The sequence below is a fragment of the Anastrepha ludens genome, chromosome X, assembly GCF_028408465.1.
Source record: "Anastrepha ludens isolate Willacy chromosome X, idAnaLude1.1, whole genome shotgun sequence".
NCBI classification, from domain to species: Eukaryota; Metazoa; Arthropoda; class Insecta; order Diptera; family Tephritidae; genus Anastrepha; species Anastrepha ludens.
This window is the reverse complement of record NC_071503.1, coordinates 65,862,182-65,881,596: the sequence shown is the minus strand read 5'-3', so window position 1 is coordinate 65,881,596 and position 19,415 is coordinate 65,862,182. Positions and strand designations below refer to the sequence as shown.

The following is a 19,415-nucleotide window of genomic DNA, read 5'->3' as shown; positions in this document are numbered from 1 at the left end:
CACCTCTGCCCATACCACGAAAATAGAAGGATGCTTAACAGACGAAGGCAAATTGAAGAATTATATGAAATCGAAATGAACCGTCTTCAACAGCAACTTGTAGCAGCACCATAGCGAGGACGCTACGTCTTAAGAAGGAGGGGAGTTAACGACATGGCCTCACTTTCTTCTTTTCTAATCAATTCAGTCCATGGTTAATAGACATGCATTATCAAGTAAACAACATCAAGCCGATAGGACTTGTTTTCACATACATTATCAAGTAAAGAACAATAGAAATTCGGTATCACCTAAACAAACCATAAACATTCAAATAGTTATCTACAAGTAAAAGTAAACCATACACAATCAGCAACGAATTATCCCAATGCGATAACAACCGCCGCATTCAAATAGTATAAATGGCAGTAAGATTTCTGTTACAAGTTAGTCTTAAGAATATCGAAAATAAACACGCGTTAAAACATAAAAAAGATATTTATTTTTTCTCATATCGTGAAAGCGATATGAACTCGGGCCAGCTGCTGAAGGACGTGGACATCACCGACGACAACAAAGATGTTGAGGTTCGTGCGTATTGACCTGAAACATTCAAAAGCTGCCACTTGCAGTTTAGATATCCTTCTCAGCGAAGAGGATATTCATATTAGTTCAATACAAGAGCCCTGGATAAACCACGGCAAAGTTAAGGGGCTCAACAGTGCGTACAATCTTTTCTATAGAAAAGAGCCAGGAAATCCTAGATCATGCATTCTTATCAAGAAAGGTATAAATGCTTACCTATGTTCTAATTGCAGCGTACCAAATATCACGCTAGTAAAGATAGAAGAAGCCGGGTTCCAGAATCTTGTTTGGATTTCGGCATACATGATCCACGACAGAGAAGCGTCGCTAAAGGAACTGAAGAAGGCTGTTAAACAGAACCAACAAGACATTTGCCTTATTAAGTGCAACACGAATGCTAAGCATACCCTATGCAACAGTAACGAAACAAACGACAGTATATGTAATAAAGGTTACAAGCTGACTTTCATCCTCCCAAGCTAAGATAGATTTGAGGGATAGGAGGAAGTCCTGGATCTTACGCTATTGACCGAGAACAATAGTGTGTCCGTGAGGAATTGGATGGTATCAGATAGAATATCAATGTCTGCTCACTGTTTTATACTATTCAACCTCCCGCAAGGCTGAGTAAGATATTGTTTAAGGAGCACTAAAGCGAAACCTTCACCCACTTTGCCAAGAACCTTGACTGTCCTCCAGAGGGCCTCTGAAGGCGAGATAGATTCAATAGTAGATACAGAGACTATTGTTTTTTCAATAAACAGTTTTGAACCATTTAAATCAGCTGGTCCAGATAACATCATGTCAATTATGCTTCATAAGCTTCAGAAGCACATGGAGATTTGCTTCCTAAGCATGTCCAAAGCATGCTTTCGTCTAACTTATATTCCAGAGAGCTGGAGAAGAGTAATGGTAGTATTCATACCCAACGTGGTTAAGAAGAAACATGAGATAGCAGAAATTTACGACCGATTAGTCTTATCTGCCATTAGAATGTTGATGATATGTCTAAAGAGTTGGATGTTGACAGGTCAACTGTCGGTAAACATTTGCACGCGATGGGAATGGTTCAGAAAGCAGGTAACTGGGTGCCACATCAATTGAAGGAGAGGGATATCGAGAGACATTGGGTGACGTGTGAGATGCTCCTTGAACTGCAGAACAGAAAAGGTTTTCTGCATCGCATCTTTAGTACTGCAGTTAATGCGACGGTAGTTAATGCGTTTTAATCGAGCTCTCTATTAGTCAAATTCTAGAAGGAGCTCTGGGAAAGCTAAGTAAATGGGCTACAATCAGTGGTCTTAATGTTAATCCAAGCAAAACCTAGTTAATCTTGTTTACAAATAAAACCTAGATATTATACTACCGTCAATTAATGAGGTTGACAGACAGAGCGACCTATCTAGTAGTGCTAGATCCAAAACTGAACTAGAGGCCCAATGTAGAAAGGAAAGTAGAAAACGCTTATGTAGCTTAGTAGCTTATTACGTGCAAAAGAATTATTAACAGAAATTGGGGTTTAAAGCATAGACTCGCACTCTGTATGTACACCGTCATAGAAGACCGATTTTGACCGTTTTCAAGACAGTCGGTTCTACGTTACCGAAACGACCCGGAGCTATATCCGGCCAAGGACTGTCACTCCAGCAGCATTCCCCGTATGTAAGTATGGGGAATGTTTATGCTGCTACAACAACAACCGATTTTGACATACTTAGCGTTAGTACGGTGGCCTGCATTAAACGAAGAGTACAACGTTAGACAGTTAAATAGCGTACAACGAGCAGCCTGCGCAGGAATAAGTGGAGTTATTAAACAATGTCCAGCAGAGGCACTGAATGTCATACTGAACCTATTACCAATAGATTTGCAACTACGATTACTGGAAGCAAATACCCTCATCAGAATTAAAGAGGATGGTTGTTGGAATCCTAGGGTGCTTGGTCATAGTACTATTCTTGATAGGTGGAAGCTAAACGGCTATCCATTAGAAGACATTACCGCTACCCTAGACTTCGAACTAGAATTTAAGGTAATGTTTCTCACGCGAAAGGAATGGGAGTTAAATTAAGTAGTCAAGGAAGGTACCACCGCATTTTACACCGATGGATCCAAGATGGATTGCGGCGTTGGTGCGGGTGTATTTTCGAAAGACTTCGAAGCTTCCAAGTCCTTTCACCTGGCGAATTGAAATAGCATCTTTCAAGCAGAGGTTCTCGGTTAGTCTCAGCAGTTAGCGCAGGACAAGGTAGAAGACAGAGAGTGAAAATATTCTTCTTGTTTCACCTAACAGCGGCCGCGAGCAGACGTTCAACGAACAAATTTTTTAACTCTCATATTCTAGCGGAGCTTATAATAGAGTAATTTACTTTCTTTAAGTTTAAAATGCTTTAAACTCCATAATAAATCCGGGGCTGTAAAAAGAATAACACTGAAATGAACTCACTTCAACAGGGCATTCAATTATTGCAAACATTTATGACTCCCCGATTATGTTACTCAAGGGTTCAAGTCAGAGATAAGATTGAATTAGACCGAGTAAGGGGGTAAAATGTGCAGAAATAAGTGATATGCAATTGAAATATAGGTGTTATTGTGGCATGGGGTTATGTAAAGTTTACACTTCACATGATTGATCATTATTAATATTGAAAACTCCTGCATATGAGTAATAAATGCGAAAAAAATTAAGGTTGGGTAACTGTTATGTGTCAGCGTAAAAAATATACGTTCGGCAATAACTGCGGTTAGGCACCGTAAAAAATAAACGTAGGGAAATAACTTTTTTGGTAACAAAAAATTATTTCTCTTACATAATAGTTACAAAGTAACCGGAAAAATAAACGCTGCAATAAAACTCGTATTGGCGAAATACAAAAATATTTCTCATCTAATAACTGTTATGGATCAACGTTTTTGCGGATGTAATGAGGTAGAGAATAATAAAATTACAACATACTGTTGTGATTGGATGTATCTACTGTGTTTTGTTGTTGTTTGAGCAATTGCTGCTGCAGGTGAAGTTGTTGCTGTTGATGTCTTTGCAAAGCTAGGGCACGTTGTTGATGGTGATACATTTGTTGCTGTTGTTGTACATGTGTCAGGAGATTACCATGGCTCGGTGGTTGTGGTGACGCTATTGTATGTGGAGGAAATTGAGGTGTAGACTGGCTTAACATATGCTGCGTGGTCTGATTATTTTTTAACCGCTGTTGCATTTGTTGAAAATCTAATTTAGTAAACATCATTTGAGATATCTGCTGCATTTGCTGCGGCTGATGTTGCTGGCTACTTGGTTGTGGCGGCAAAGGACCTTTCAAAATTGGACGCCCTATAAAGGAATATAATTACGTTTCTTGTTTCTAAAACTAGTAACTAGTGGACTTACCCATTGGCTTAATAGCACTCATGTTTTGATTTACCAAATGTAACGGCCATTTCATTGGTGCTGGTGTATTTCGTGAAGATTGCATCGGTATTTGCTGAGATATCTGAGCTAAAGATTGTGGAGGGACCTGGTTATTGGTACTTATTTGCAGTTGTTGTTGTGAGTGGTTACCACCAAGTATCATTCTTGGCTGAGTTGCAATTGGCTGTTGCTGCATATGCTGATGTGTATTTTGAGGATTTATAAAAGTAGTTTGTGTTAGACTTTTGTTTTGCTGATGTATAACATCGTTTGTAGCACTGTGGGTTGTTGTGTTTGTGTTCGGATTATCTTTTTCGGCAGTCATCTTGCGAAGCACTGATGTTGGTGTGAAGGCTAGCGGCGTTGGTGAGTTAATATGTCGTGATTGTTGATGCTGATGTTGCAAGGTATGCGGAATATGAGCCTGCTGTTGGGTAACCGCTGGTTGTTGTTGCATGCTATTAGAAATTGGAACTTGTTGCATATCGATTTCATTTAGTACTGACAAGATGTTTGCTTGTGGTTGCTTCTGAATTTCCTGACGTCTTCTTAGAGAATCTTTTTGTTGCTGCTGTTGTTCCTCTATTTTCTTCTTCAACATAGCGTTTTGCATTATTGTTTGCGTATGGAATTGTAAATCTCGTTGATTCGGGGTAGTTTGAAGATTTGAAGCCTGGGTTAATGGCAGAAGAGAGATTAGATCTGTTTGTCCTGGAAGTATAGCATTAGAATTCGGAATTTGTTGTAATAGCTGTTGCTGTTGTAGTGAATCACTCGATGTATTTGTTGGAGTTTGATTGGGCATGGGCGGTCCGTTGTGACACAAGGGTATAGGAGAATGATTCTGTTGATGTCCTAGCATTGAATTAGTTAATGCCTGACTCTGTGATACATTGCAGTTTAAAATAGACGCAGTCGACGTCTCATGTAAAATTGCAGCTATTACTTCTTTGGCATGTGGTGAAGCATTTGGATTGTTCATTTCTTGCTCCAAGAAATGAATTGGTATTTCACCACGTGTTATACACTGGTATATATTCCGTGCCTCCAAAAGTTTTTGTGGTTGATTTGCGAACAAATTTGACAAATACTGGAGTTGTGAATTTGACACATTGCTAATATCTCCATTATTTTGATGATGTTGGTTAAGAGATTGTAGATGCATTACTTTTTTCAACTCATCATTCTTAAGTAACCCCTGATGTGTCAAATGTGCATCAGACATCATAGTTCCGAACTGTATAATATTCAGCGGAGGTACCGGCACAGTGCGGTTTTGCGGCGATATTAACACATTCATTTGTATATTGGAAGGTGGTAAATGATGTTGAGGATGTGTATGCTGCTGTTTGCTTCCAGATCCTAATTGTTCTAATAACTTCTTGAACGCTTCTATCTCTCCTGCTTGAGGTTGTCCACAATTGAACTGTTCGGATGCATTTGGAAGACCTATTTCTTGGGCTAGGTCTTGATCCTTTTTCTTTGGAATTTCTGACCCAGTCGTTGGAGTATTGGACGACATTCCAGTGCCAGTATTCATACTACGCATACGTGCTTCTAGTTCCTCTACACTAGTTATGGTGGGTACTATATACAGTAAATTGGCAATAAAAATTAAAAAACAAAATACTATTTATAAATACATTGCACAAAAGCTAATTTCAAAGTCAACAAAATGGTTTCCAGTTAGAGACACGACCCAGCGGAATGTACGTAGAATGATGGACTTACCGCTGTCGTGGAACATAAAAATAAATACACTTATCCAAGAACTGGAAAATGCGTCGATGATAATGAATTCCCTCTTGCAACAATGAATTTGGTTTTCTTTACCAGATGCCAGAAGACCCTTTTAATAAAATAAGCTAAATACAAGTCATCCAAAATAGGGAGGTATACCACATCAGCATATGGATTGATAAAACTTAAGGGATGGGAACCAAAATAAATATTTCTGCACGTAATAGCAAACTGTGTTTTTGTGCCACAGCACTAAACATAAGGCGGCTTAATGAGGAATGAGTTAGACTTTAATGGTAGCGACAGTATTACTTTTATGAGGTAGCATTACGTTCTAAACAAAAATTCTCACAAGTAAAAAACAAAAACAAAAAGTGTCACTATGCAATCGATATAGCAGGCCAAAAGTAACTGAAGTTTGTAATTAATACTATTTTAATGTATAGTTAACTTATTGTTGCTGTGGATTGGACTATAAAGAGATTGATTTGAAGAAGAAATAATTTCTTTAGAGACAAAATGAAAATGATGCAGCAGATCTTACCCTGACAACTCCAAAGAAAATCTTTATACATGGTCATAACCAATTTGGAATTGTCGTGCTGAAGACGATATAATCCAGGACAATTTTGAAAACGTTTTCTCTACACATAGGAAGGTGTTAAAGATACAGCTTTTCAATAATTAGGAGAACTTAAATTCATTAAATTCAATCTTATAAAATTTTTGGTCAGTTCAATAGTCTACATTCTATTTTTTAAATGTTTGGAAAAACAATTGGACCAGTTTGGTGATAGAGCAGAAAAGGGCGACAGCCTGCAACATAACATCGCAGCGATACCAGAGAACATACTGCTGAAAGGGGACAGCTATTGGCAGAGCAGATAGTCGATTCAACGTTCAGCACTGTAAACGACGACGCCCCCACCAGGGTAGTGGGCAATTGCTGCAGCTCGCCTGACATAACAATTGCTAGGGCTGGTCTGATAAATAGCATAACCTGGCGACCTATGCTATCGCTTGCATAAGTCCACTTGCCCATTATCATCTCGATCGAGAAAACTGCCGACTTTGTTTCCGCGGATCACTGGTCATACATTAACTTTAACAAAGCTGATTGGACCAGATTCGCGAAATTTACTGAAGACATCTTCGCCGCTCTCCCTATTACCACCGATGTGCGCGCAAGCGAACGCGTATTCCGCAAGGCGATCACAGCCGCCGCGGCTCGCTTCATACCTGCTGCACGGATCTGGGAATTACGTCCCAATTTCCCAGCTGAAACAGCCCTTCTGGCGAACGAGCGTGACCGCCTACGCCAGGCCGATCCCGGGGATCCTCCTATAAAGGACCTCAAGTCGGAGATCAGGCAACTGGTCGACCAACACAAGCGGACCAAATGGGTAGAGCATCTGAAGTCCTGCAACTTCACCTCTGGTGTGAGCAAGCTCTGGTCCACCGTAAGGTCCCTGACGAGCCCGACGAAGCACAACGACAAGGTGGATATCGCCTCCAACGGTCGTACTTCGTCGGATCCGAAGAGATGCGCGAGCTATTTTAGCCGGCAATTTATACTGCATCCTCCGGTCGACAGATCCAAACGTTGTGCCACCAGACGATTGCACAAACTGCCATACAACAGTGCACCGCTTGCCTTCTCCAGCGAGCAAGTTCAGGGGGCCATCAAACACATGAAACCATCTAAAGCCATTGTCCCTGACGGACTAAACATGCTGATGCCAAAAAAGCTGGGTCCACTGGGAGTAGAATTTCTCACCAAGGTCTTCAACCTATGGCCACTCTCATCATTCCTGATAAGTGGAAATTAGGGAGAGTGGTCCCACTACTGACGCCTGGGAAACCCGCCAACCAAGGGGAGTCTTATCGTCCGATAACTCTCCTTTCCCCAGTAGTGAAAACGATTGAAGCCCTTCTACTCCCACTCCTCACAGAACACCTGACTCCAGCCCCACACCAGCATGGTTTCCGAAAAGTGCACAGCACCATCACGGCACTCACCGTCATAAACACCCAGGTAAACCGTGGCCTAAACCAAGACCGCCGCTGCGAGAGGACTGTCCTAGTAGCGTTGGACCTACAAAAGGCTTTCGATACAGTCAGCCACGCCCCGCTACTAGATGACATTTCACAGTCGACACTCCCGCCAGGGCTGAAGAGGTGGACCGCGAACTACCTGAGTGGTCGTCACTCGTTGGTGATATTTCGAGACCAAACTTCAAAACAGAAAAAAATAAAGCAAGGAGTACCGCAGGCTGGTGTCCTTTCACCCTTGCTTTTTAATTTCTATATTTCGAAACTCCCCCAGCCACCGGAGGGAGTCTCACTGGTCTCATACGCCGACGACTGCACGATAATGGCGTCGGACAATGACATTGGCGGCCTATGCTCCAAAGTAAACGACTACCTCACCCGCCTTTCTAGCTTCTTCACTGCGAGAAACTTAAAACTTTCTCCCACTTAATCCACGGCGACCCTTTTTACCACCTGGACAAAGGAGGTCAAGCTGCAACTTCAGGTGCACGTCGATGATACCCCAATACCGACGGTAAATAACCCCAGAATATTGGGAGTCACCTTTGACAGCTTGCTCTCCTTCTTAGCGCACACAACCGCCATTGCAACGTGAGTACAGAATCCCAACAAGGTCCTCCAGTCGCTCGCCGGCAGCACTTGGGGCAAAGACAAAGAAATGTTGCTGTCGACTTTCAAAGCAATAGGCCGACCGGTTCTTAATTATGCTGCGCCTGTCTGGTCGCCTGGAACCAGTGATACGCAGTGAACGAAGCTCCAGAGCTGCCAAAATACTGCTATCAGGACCGCGACAGGATGTCTCCTGATGTCCCCAATTCAACACCTGCATGACGAGGCTCACATGCTCCCTGTTAATGAGCAAAACAAAATGCTCGGCAATCAGTTTCTGCTAGGGTGCTGGCACAATTACGTTCTGGATACTGTAGCAGGTAGGTCCTACCTATCCAGAATCGACCCCGACATACTAAACATATGTCCGGCATGTGAAGGCATGTGAAGGCACCCCGCACGACACTAACCACCTTTTCACATGCCCCATAAAACCCACTCATCTAATACCTCTCTCCCTCTGGACCCAACCCGTCGAAACAGCTGATTTCCTGGGCCTACCGTTAGATGAGCTAGACGAAGACGACCGGTAATTACACTACACTGACAGGGCGAAGATACTGCTACAACAACAACAACATGCTGCTGACATGCTTTCCACGAACGCCCATCATGTGTCAATACGATTCTATCTTTTTAATCTTTATAATAAGCTAATCATCTAAGCCAGGCATGAGTAATAAAAGTTAAATAAACAATACATTTTTCGAAAACAAAAATTCAGTACGCACCTTTCTGTGGTAAACTGGGGTCCGGCAAAGTTGGCAGTTTGTTTAAAAATTCCATTAGAGTATTTGTTTCATTTTTAGCTTCACTCTTATCTTCAACAAGTTTCAAAGTAATGTTATTGCTATTGTTGACGCCCGACAATGATTGAGTGCCATTGGATCCATTTTTCTTTACAAACCAACGACTAAATCGTGAGCTACCCATTACTTCATTTTCATCCCCATTTGGATTATCTCCTCGCTAGATAAAAAATTTCATTGTCCTTAAATACTATAATTGTAAAATAATGTAAACAGAACTAACCATGAGCGAATGTTTAAGCGGATCAAGATTTGGATTTAGGAAGGCGTCAAAATTAAACTCCGAATCTTTCGTATTAACTCGTACGTTACTCGAACTATTTGGCGCTGCTGCGTCTTTTTCTTCCAAGAAATCAGGTATGACTACATCAATAGTTAATTTATTTTTTATAGTTTTTTCTGAATTATTATGATTGTTGTTACTATCGCCATTGCGCTTAAAATAATTGTTTCCTTCTTCTTTATTCAGCGAATCCCCATGTTCGAAATTATTAGAGGGTTTTAATGAATTTGGAGATATATTTAAGCTGCGATTTACTGCTTTATCCTGGTCAAGCGATTCATGTGATTGTTCTTTTGATTTCGAATTAGACAAGGTACTACTTGCTCGCGATGATGAACTTTCAGTTATCTTTCGTGAAGATGCTGATAATGTTGGTCGTTTGTTATTACCACTGATGTTGCCATTGTAATGATCGTCAGTTTCTTCAAATCCTCGCAATTCAATCGTATCATGTTGTGATGTTGGTCCACTACTAAACCATTCTGGCTCTTCATTTTTTTCGTTATATTGGTGATTGCGTCTATTACGGTTATGAGATGCAGTATGCTGATTTGCGGATATTTCTGATCCGTACATATCTCTCCTTGTTATACTACTATGGACGTTGGGTGATAGTGTGCTATTAACATGCTCATATTTATCACGAGAATTATCGTCACAACCTCCACCACGACGATCAAATGGTCGTCGTTCCGTATATCCATTACCTCCAGCAGTGCGATCATGAGTTCGATCAGAGTACCGACCACCACTTCGCGCCTGTCCTAAATGGGTTAACGGTAATCCGTCTTTCTCCGATATGGCAACAGAGTTCACATTTAGGATTTTGTCTCTATCTTGAACAGTACGGTAGTCCCAGTTGACGTCGCGTGGAAGTAAGCGGCCACTTCCGATTCGTCGTTCATGAGCAATACCAACGCCATTGTGACTGTGTCTGGAGGAACCTTGTGTAACAGGTGAAGATAAGCGGCCATTGTTTGGTTGAAGCTCTTGTTCTCGGTCGCGATCATGATCTGCCAAATAGACAAATTATTCAATAATTGAATAAGAAAATAATTTTTTTTTAATTATATTTCACTAGATTCAAAATTCTGTACACGGGAAATAGCTAAAATCACCTAAGTGACATTGCATAGAAGATTCAAAAAAAACCTTTGTAAAATATAGGATTTTAATAAATATTATAAATTCGTTTTAATGTGATTTAAAAAAACTATTTCGCAGTTTTTTTAACAAAAAATTCAAAATTTGACACTAAATCGTTGAACACGTCTTAATGATGTGTTTCTAGCAGTTTCCATTTGACAAATTTTTTACTTACATTACAAATACTTAAAAGCATTTAGCAAATCGCATTTCAAATCATACGATTTGCAGAGCATGCGCGTTGATTCTTAATAAAGGTAAATATCTATCATTGATTCATTGCGTGTCTTCCCCAATACCTCCTACATCAGAAATTTTTTATATTTAAAGGGTAGCCTTTTAAACACTAGCCCTTTAAAGACGTGTTGTTATTATTACAGCATTTACAAAATCCTTCTAAAGGCGGTGAAAACATCAGTCTTCGTCGTGGATATAATTCAACGGTAAGCCCATGCAAGCCGTTATTGTTGTAGACCCGTTCTAGCCGTTATTTTTGTTCCTAAGCCATGTCAGTGCGGTGTAGAAAACGTGCTGTTTCGACAAGTTGGGTCCAGAGAGAGATTGATGTTAGGAGAGTTGGTTTGATAGGGCATGTGAATTGGTAATTAGTGTCGTGCGGAGTGCCTTCACATGCTGGACATATATTGGGTATTCGGGGTTGATTCTGGAAAAGTAGAAGTTTAACCTACTACAATATCCAGATCGTAATTGGGCCAAGGTTACGGGGGTCTCACGAGGCAGCTGAAGCTTTTTGTCTGCAATAGGTGGTGGTTGGACTCCGATGGCGGCATTCAGAGGTCGGGAGTTTAGGAAGGTGGTAAGTGTCTACCGATGAATGTCGTTTACTGTTTGTCTGTTTACTGTCCGGTCTAGTAAGATAGTTGTAAATATGTTTTGACCTGGATATCGTCAGACTAGTTGAAGAGATGCCTCCTGAAGTGCCTGGGAGGTGATTCAGGCTCTAGGAAATGTCTACAGGTGTGGTACCTTCGGTAGAGAGAGCAAACTATCAAAGATGACGCACAAAATTTTGGAGTTGTTTACTGTAGGTGCTGAAGTGACATCGACTTTTACCTTTAGCTGTAGCCGGTCCCATCAGCTTGGTTAAAGTTATCATATGACCGGTAATTCGCGGAAACAAAGCCGGCAAGTCTCTCAATTGAGAAGATAATGGGCAGATGACTTGAAGCCAATGATAGCATAAGTCGCCAGATTATGCTATTTATCAGACCAGCGCTAGCAATTGTTATTGGGTGCAGAATGTCGAATCGTCTTTCTGCTCCGCCAAAAGCTCTTACTTACGATCGTTTGGCAGTCTTAAGTGCCAAAAGTCGTAGTGCACGTTTAAGTCACCTACTACCAATCGGTTTTCACTTCTGATAAGCGCACCATTTTCAGGGTGATATCCTGCCTGGCCGCAGGTGACAGCGGGTAAATATATATTCAATATTTTGAGCTCGGCATCGTCTGACTGGACAACTATTCCGTGACAATCTAAGCTGCTGTCCCTGCGGTTGCCTTCATCTATGATACGATTCTACATAGTGTGGTAGACTATGAGTGCTAGACGACCACCACTGTCTCTGGTTTCTGGTCTCTGGTTTTCAGATAAGAGCTAGCATACAGTTTTGTTTCTTGGACCACAGCTATCGGAATTCTATGTCGGCTCATGACACCTGAACAAGGAAACGGGAAACTTACAGTTGAGCCCGCAACCGGTGCAAAGCGGAGAAGCGAGCAGATCACCACACAGACAGCCAACGCTAAGAGGCAGCGAGCGCATCCCCCGCCTCCTTCCGTGTGGCTCAGGTAGCGGCAGGGTATTCCTCCCCCAGTAGCCCCGCTGGATAGTAATGAACAGCAGACAAACTATTCGGAGGCTCTCAAAGACATCCATTTGGCAGTGCTGCCGAAGAAATATCTTTCGGAGACGCTAGGACAAGAAGACTTTACTATGCTTCAAGAGGCCATCATGGATGAGCTTTGCCGTCGGGCTGCTGAAGGCTCATAACGGCGGCTTAAAACAGGAGCGTGACTTAACCTGAGCATAGACAAGGACTCGTACGTAGCTGTTCAGCTCTGTCACCATGAAACCATGGAGGCAAAAGGCTACCGGGGATAAGGAAGCCCAGCCGGAACCAATGGTTACGGAGGAGGGCAGAGATCCGTCAGTCATAACGGTCCCTGAGTCTACCCTACCATCCACAGTGGAAGTCCCTCCTGATGAAAAAAGACATAGAAAGAAAAGAAAAGACACAGCAACAATCACACAACCCAATAGAGGAAATACATCGAAGAGAGTCACCAAGCACCTAAATAATTGATTAAAGGAAACGAATCTCTTCTAATCACGCTAGATACTTTAAATCGAAAGTGAAAAGTATGCATATAGGCTAAGCAAATACATTATATAAAATCAAATGAAAAGAAGAAACTAAATTGAGAGTATAAGTACATCCAAAAAACTTTTTATAAAACTCTAACAAAAAACAACCATCAGTTAAAGATAAATCCCTCAACAAAACACCAAATACAAACATACTGGTAAGACATATGGTTAAATTAAAATAATATAATAATCATAACAAAAACAACATATGGATAAAACAAGAAGAGATGCACAGTACTATACCACCACAAAAAAACATTATCAAAAATATAGGTAATTGGAAATATCCCTGAACAGACTACATCCACAAAAAGTGGTACACAGTACTAACATCAACACAAATAGACTATATAAATGTACATGGTGAACGATATGAGGTGTTACCTATTCAAAACACCATAACTTTTTTGTGTGAAATTAGTTTTGATTGATTTCATAGACAAAAGTGTTCAAAAATTATTACAATTTTAACATATGTATATTCACTTTAGCTCGATATGACCACCTTTCGCCTTGACTATAGCCTTCAAACGGTCAAAAAATGAGTTGCATGCTGCACGAATGTGATCTTAAGGTATTTTGGCCCATTCTCGTATAATCTCTTTTTTCAGCGCATCCATACAGGCATATTTTTTAGTCCTCACCTTACTCTCCAAACTGGACCAGATGGAATAGTCCATCGGATTTGCGTCTGGAGAATTCGAAAGCCATTGTGTGGACGAAATGAAGTGTGGAACATGATTTTTTAACCATTTTTGGTTCACACGAGCTTTATGAGACGGTGCCGAGTCCTGTTGAAAAGTCCATGGTCTACGGCCGAACTGTTTGCATGTCCACGGCTCTAAAACAGCTTCTAAAACATTTTCCCAATAATAAGTCGCATTCACTTTGACACCAAGCTCGATAAAAACGATTGGAGAGCGTCCATCAGCGGTCACTGCGGCCCTAACCATTACTTGCGCGATGGGAAATTGCTTCGAGTGGCCATATGTAGGCTCAAATTCTCGTATGAGCGTTCGGTCAGGTAAACACGATCGTTTTGAGTGTTTATAAACTGCTCAATTGGGAAATTTTTTTCATCAGAAAACACAATGTTAGGAAATTCACCACGTTCGTGCAAGAGCAACAACTCCCTTGCTCTTTCGCACCGAACTTTTTTTTGCTGGGGTGACCTTGACCTCATTTTTCAATATGCGTCGAATGCAGTCTTGCTATGTTTCAGTTTTTGTGGCCATTTTTCTCCCACTTCGACGGGGATTTCGTTCAAGTCGAGCCTTCACTTTCCGAACAATTTCTGGCGTTGTTGCGGTTCTTTTTGGTCCACCTCCATAGCGTTTTGCAATGCCACCAGTATCATTGTAACGTTTTATAGTGCGATACACAAACATTTTACTCACTTTGAGGTGACTGAGCTCAAGAGCAATGGCTGGTTCTGATTTTCAAGACAAATATTACGCAATCACGCTATTACGTTTGAATTACATTACAGAAAAAAAATTGAACAAAACTGAGACGCAAATGCTTTTGATGGCTTATAAATAATATATTGAACTGTCATAAGAACAATTTTGACATTGATGTCATGAGCTGTTTTATAGATATAAGCAGTGTGAAGTTGGTAACACTTCATATCGTTCACCCTGTATGTATATAATTGGCGCTTACACCCCTTTAAGGTGTTTAGCCGAGCTCCTCCTTCTATTTGTGCCGTGCGTCTTGATATTATTCAAATGGAGGGATGTACATTTTTAAGCCGAGCTCGAACAGCAGGTCTTTTTTTATGAAGAAATAATCTTGGAGGTTTGCCGTTGCCTGCCAAGGGGTGGCCGCTCTTAGAAAAAACTGTTTCTTCGTTTTCGTTTTTCACGGAGATTCGAACCAACGTACTCCGAAATCCGAATGGCAGTTACGAACTCATTTAGCTACGGCGCCCGCACACAATAAACTGTTAAAAGTAATAAAAAATAAACTAAACCACCCAAACACTTTACTATATTTTCTTACGCAAGAAATAACATTCATTAAACCAAAGAATGATCATACTAATAATCCAAATTACAGACATATCACATGCTTAGCCAGTCTTTACAAGATTATCACATTATTAATGTCACAAAAAATATATACTAACCTCATAGACAATAACATTTTAACCCCTTCAGGCCTGAATTATTGTTAATGGATAATAAAATAATTTTTTTATTAATTATTAGTAAGAAAAACAAACGAGTGAAAAATCATACGTAACGGGTGATTTTTTAGCTATTATCTTTTTAAACAGTTGGTTTAAACAGCTGACGCACGTTTCGTGTTTTATTTCACTGTTAAAAATCTTCAGTTTGGTTTATAATTTAACCATGAATCGTCTTACAAACGAACAACGCTTGCACATCATTGAATTTTATTATAAAAATGCGTGTTCTGTTATTAAAGTTTATCGCGCGCTTCTGCCATTTTATGGTCAGTTTAATCGACCCACTGAAGCGGCTTTCGAGCTATTGTGACTAAATTTAGAACCAAATTTACATTATTGGACATCAAACCACCTACACGCTTACGTAGAGTGCGAACTGAAGAAAATCTCGCAGCTGTACCGGCCAGTGTTAATGATGACCAATAATTATCGATTCGTCGCCGTTCGCAGCAATTGGGCCTCTGTTATAGAGGTGGAGAACTATCGATAGTGGGCGCCATCAATATTCGACGATAGTTAATTTTGAACCATCGATAGTGTCGATAGTGCCATCGATAGTGTCGATAGCTCCATCGATAGTATAGCCCGACAAACAAATTTATTTTAAATGAATACAAGAAAATTATAGTTTATTTTAACCAAAAGTTACAGTTCAAAAATAAAAGAATGTTAACACTTTTTTCTTTGAGTCGGGTTCGCCTCTCTGAAATAATTTGGCCCGCCTTGCTGAAAGTTCTTTCGGATTCTACGGACGTAGCGGGAATGCAAAGATATTTGCAAAACAGCCTTTCAATAGAGGGAAATTCAGTTTGATTCACCTGGAAAAAAAGTAATATATTGTATTTAATTATATAGAACTTATAATTCGTTTTTTAGGCATACCTTCATCCATAACAGAGGGTCCATATCTTGAGCGGCAATTGCCCTCTCCGGATATTGCCTTTTAGTCAGGATTGCATCCACTCGTGAGTTTCCAACTTTGTTCATCGATCGCTCACCCAAAAAATCAAACAAAGAGTCCTGGGAACTTGTATCCGGTGCGACGGGCAGATTAATTAGGGACTCTTTGACGGGGTATTTTGCTAGTTCATTTTCAAAAAATGTTGCTCCTAGTTCAGCGTTTGAGCTGTGTTGAAATCCATTTTTTTTAAAGCGTGGATCCAATAGCGTAGCCATCATGCAGACTGTCCTTTGCTCATATATGGAAAGGCGTTTCTTTATTGACTCCATTAATATTTTTGTCATAGTTTTGCCTTGCAAAGTTTGTAGCAGAGGTGAAACACTATCGATTTTGCGGAAAAGTCCATATGCCATGGGTATAATTAGCGATATGGTTACATACCTTCCACCAGAAATTTTCTCACTTGCTTGCTGAAAGAAAGCCAATACCTTTTCAATATCTTTTAGCGCAAGTATTTCCTTAGCAGTAAATGGCTGCGGTGCATTTGTCGTTGATAATAAGACTTTGGCAATGGTATCGTTCGTTTCTAAAATACGCTCAATCATGAAATAGAAACTATTCCATCTAGTGGGTGTTTCTTGCAACAAAGTATACGCCGAGACTTCTCGAGCTAATTTAAATTTTTCATTCACTATAGTGCTTTTTTTAAAGAATCGAACAATTGATTTACACTTAGTAAATAAATCTTGAAGTACTACGTCATCAACTTTTAAAGCATCTTGCACCACCAGATTAATAGTGTGCGCAAAGCATCGCAAATTGCTAATTTGCAATATTTCACATGCTTTAAGGGGTTATACGCAGTTATGACTTTCAAAAAAATCGATTTTTTTTATTGCATTTTTGTAATGTACATATATTCAAAAGTATACGCACGAAATTTGAAGTAGATCTAAGCAATACTTTCGGAGTTATACCTAAATATGTAGAGATGCCTCGGCACGTTTTAAGGTAGGTATTGAAACTTTAAACGTGTTTTTTTCAAAACAGCATTTTTCAAGTCGGTGTACACGATATCTCGAAAACGGCTTGTTTGATCGGTCAACCGTTTTAACTCAATCTTTAAAGATACATTTTCTAGTAATTAATCGTTCCTTTTGTAAATCTGATACTTATTTTCCATTTTATAATCAATTTACGGCCAAATTTTAACGTAAAAATCGAAATCATTTCTTTTAAAAGCTGCCATTTTGTGAAAATTCACTATTTTGATTAGCCGAACGATTAATTACTAGATAATCTAATATATTAACAAAATTTGTTTGGTTTTTTGATTTCAGATAATCCAATCCTGAGTTACGATGTACACCGTAAATCGTCTTTTTTTAAAGGAGGTTCCAGAAATCGCCTGCAGCGCGCTCAATAATCAACATTTTCATAAATAAAAAATTTTGTTACGTTCTTGAAGGATGCTTTTATAACCGCCAAAAATTTTCAAATTAAAATATTCTGAAGTTTCTTCAGGATAAATCCTTGACAACCCGTCTTTTATTTGCTTCATAACTGCGTATAACCCCTTAAGCATGGAGCTGGCATTATCTGTTACAATGCATACCGTTTTATTGAGGATGTTCCAATCAATAAATATTTATCGCAATGTATCTGCAATGTTTTGCGAACAGTGATTAGTTGTGCTTAACAGTTTTTTCGTAGCCAATGATGCTGTTTTTAATTCGTGATTATAAACAAAATGACCCGTCACAGTCAAAAAACTAGCATTGGCACTTGATGTCCACAAGTCACATGTAATAGCTATATCCGAAACATTTTGAAGTATTACTGATAACTTGGCAGAGGTTTCCTTGAAATAGTTTAACATAAGCACATCTCGTAAGTGTGTCTTGCTCGGTAGTTTGTGTCTAGGATCCAATACCTGAGTGTATTGTACAAACCCTTTATTTTCTACAATATTGTAGGGCTGCACATCTTTGGCAACCATCTCAGTTAAGGCTTTGTCAATGTCCGTCTTTCGCTTAGAATTCGAATCGTACAAGACGGCTCTTTTGAAGTAGGACTCTACAGAGTTCATACTCGATCTGCAACTGCTGCTTGTAGACGCAGTGTCGTTCCTTTCAGCACCTACAGCTCGTGTGCTAGAGTCTGGTTTTTTAATTTCCAAGCCAGAATGAAACCTTTTCAAGTGGTCGTGCAGGTTTGACGTTTTGCCGCTTATCTTGTATTCTTTGCCGCAGTCAAGACATTTTGCAAATTTTTTGTCGTCGGACCTCTTGAAATACTTCCAGACATAGGAAATTTTATTTTTTTTTGTAATACCCTGTCTATCTGGTTCAGTGCTATTGCACTCGCAGTCCTGCTTGTCGATAGTTGAGGGGGACACTCGACGTTTACCTTAAATTCCACACATTGTCGATCAAAATACTTATGTATAATATATTAAACATACTTATTTTTAAAAAGCGCTCCATATCTATCTATTTTTTCTTCTTGGAAATTGCTGATACAGAACAAGCGCGAGCAATTTTTTTTGGCGATGTGAGACGCCTGCTATCGATGGCACCATCGATAGTGGATGGCCCACTATCGCAAGTGTCTGCTGCTATCGATTGTTGCTCGATAGCGCCCAACCATCGATAGTGTCGATAGTGCCATCGATAGTTTTCCACCTCTACTCTGTTACTCAACAACGTGGAAAATTTTGCGAAAGGATTTAGGTGTGACGCCTTTCAAAATACAGCTGGTGCAAGAATTGAAGCCGAACGACCTACCGCAATGCAGAATTTTTGGTGAATGGGCTCTTGGAAAGTTGGCCGAAGATCTACTTTTTTATCGAAAAATTGTGTTCAGCGACGAAGCTCATTTTTGGATCAATGGGTACGTAAATAAGCAGAATTGTCGATTTTGGAGTGAAGATCAGCCAGAAGAATTGCAAGAGCTACCAATGTATCCAGAAAAGGTCACAGTTTGGTGCGGTTTATGGGCTGGAGGTATCATTGGACCGTACTTCTTCAAAGATGCTGCGAATCGTAACGTAACTGTTAATGGTGAGCGCTGCCGTGAAATGGTATCCAACTTTTTTTTTTGCCCAAAATGCAAGAGCTTGACTTGCATGACATGTGGTTTCAGCAAGACGATGCCACATGCCACACAGCACACGTAACAATGGACTTGTGAAGAGGCGAGTTCGATGAACATTTTATTGCACGGTCGGGACCTGTCAATTGGCCACCCAGATCGTGCGATATAACGCCTTTAGATTATATTTTGTGGGGCTAAAACTCATGTATATTCAGACAAGCCC

The 19,415-nt window shown here is 40.2% G+C and overlaps 2 protein-coding genes across 7 annotated transcripts in view; both read right to left on the bottom strand.

The window, feature by feature from the left end:
* Positions 1-19,415, bottom strand: part of LOC128869510 (eukaryotic translation initiation factor 4E transporter) — a 71,381-nt gene that overhangs the window by 12,307 nt on the left and 39,659 nt on the right. For 4 of the 5 annotated variants that reach the window (XM_054112079.1, XM_054112075.1, XM_054112074.1 and 1 more), the window contains 4 exons: positions 9,407-10,479; positions 9,106-9,343; positions 3,953-5,560; positions 3,524-3,895 (listed from right to left, as the gene is read on the bottom strand). In XM_054112079.1, coding sequence (XP_053968054.1) covers positions 3,524-3,895; positions 3,953-5,560; positions 9,106-9,343; positions 9,407-10,479 — 3,291 coding nt within the window. The remainder of the gene's footprint in view (positions 1-3,523; positions 3,896-3,952; positions 5,561-9,105; positions 9,344-9,406; positions 10,480-19,415) is intronic. The other variant, XM_054112078.1, reaches the window with a different exon arrangement.
* LOC128869511 (E3 SUMO-protein ligase ZBED1-like) lies at positions 15,679-17,989 on the bottom strand. 2 transcript variants are annotated; one of them, XM_054112080.1, is made up of 2 exons: positions 16,078-17,989; positions 15,679-16,013 (listed from the first exon to the last, which is right to left on the bottom strand). In XM_054112080.1, the coding sequence occupies exons 1-2, from the start codon at positions 16,699-16,701 to the stop codon at positions 15,825-15,827; spliced, it is 813 nt and encodes a 270-aa protein (XP_053968055.1). In that variant the 5' UTR covers positions 16,702-17,989; the 3' UTR covers positions 15,679-15,824. The 2 variants fall into 2 exon arrangements, with proteins under 2 accessions (XP_053968055.1, XP_053968056.1); XM_054112081.1 differs by having other exon boundaries at positions 16,194-17,989.

Excerpts from the sequence above, each read along its gene's own strand:
- LOC128869511 (XM_054112080.1), bottom strand. The coding sequence starts at position 16,701 with ATGATTGAGCGTATTTTAGAAACGAACGATACCATTGCCAAAGTCTTA. Across the intron at positions 16,014-16,077 it reads ACCCTCTGTTATGGATGAAG|GTGAATCAAACTGAATTTCC; the intron begins GTATGCCTAAAA and ends CTTTTTTTCCAG.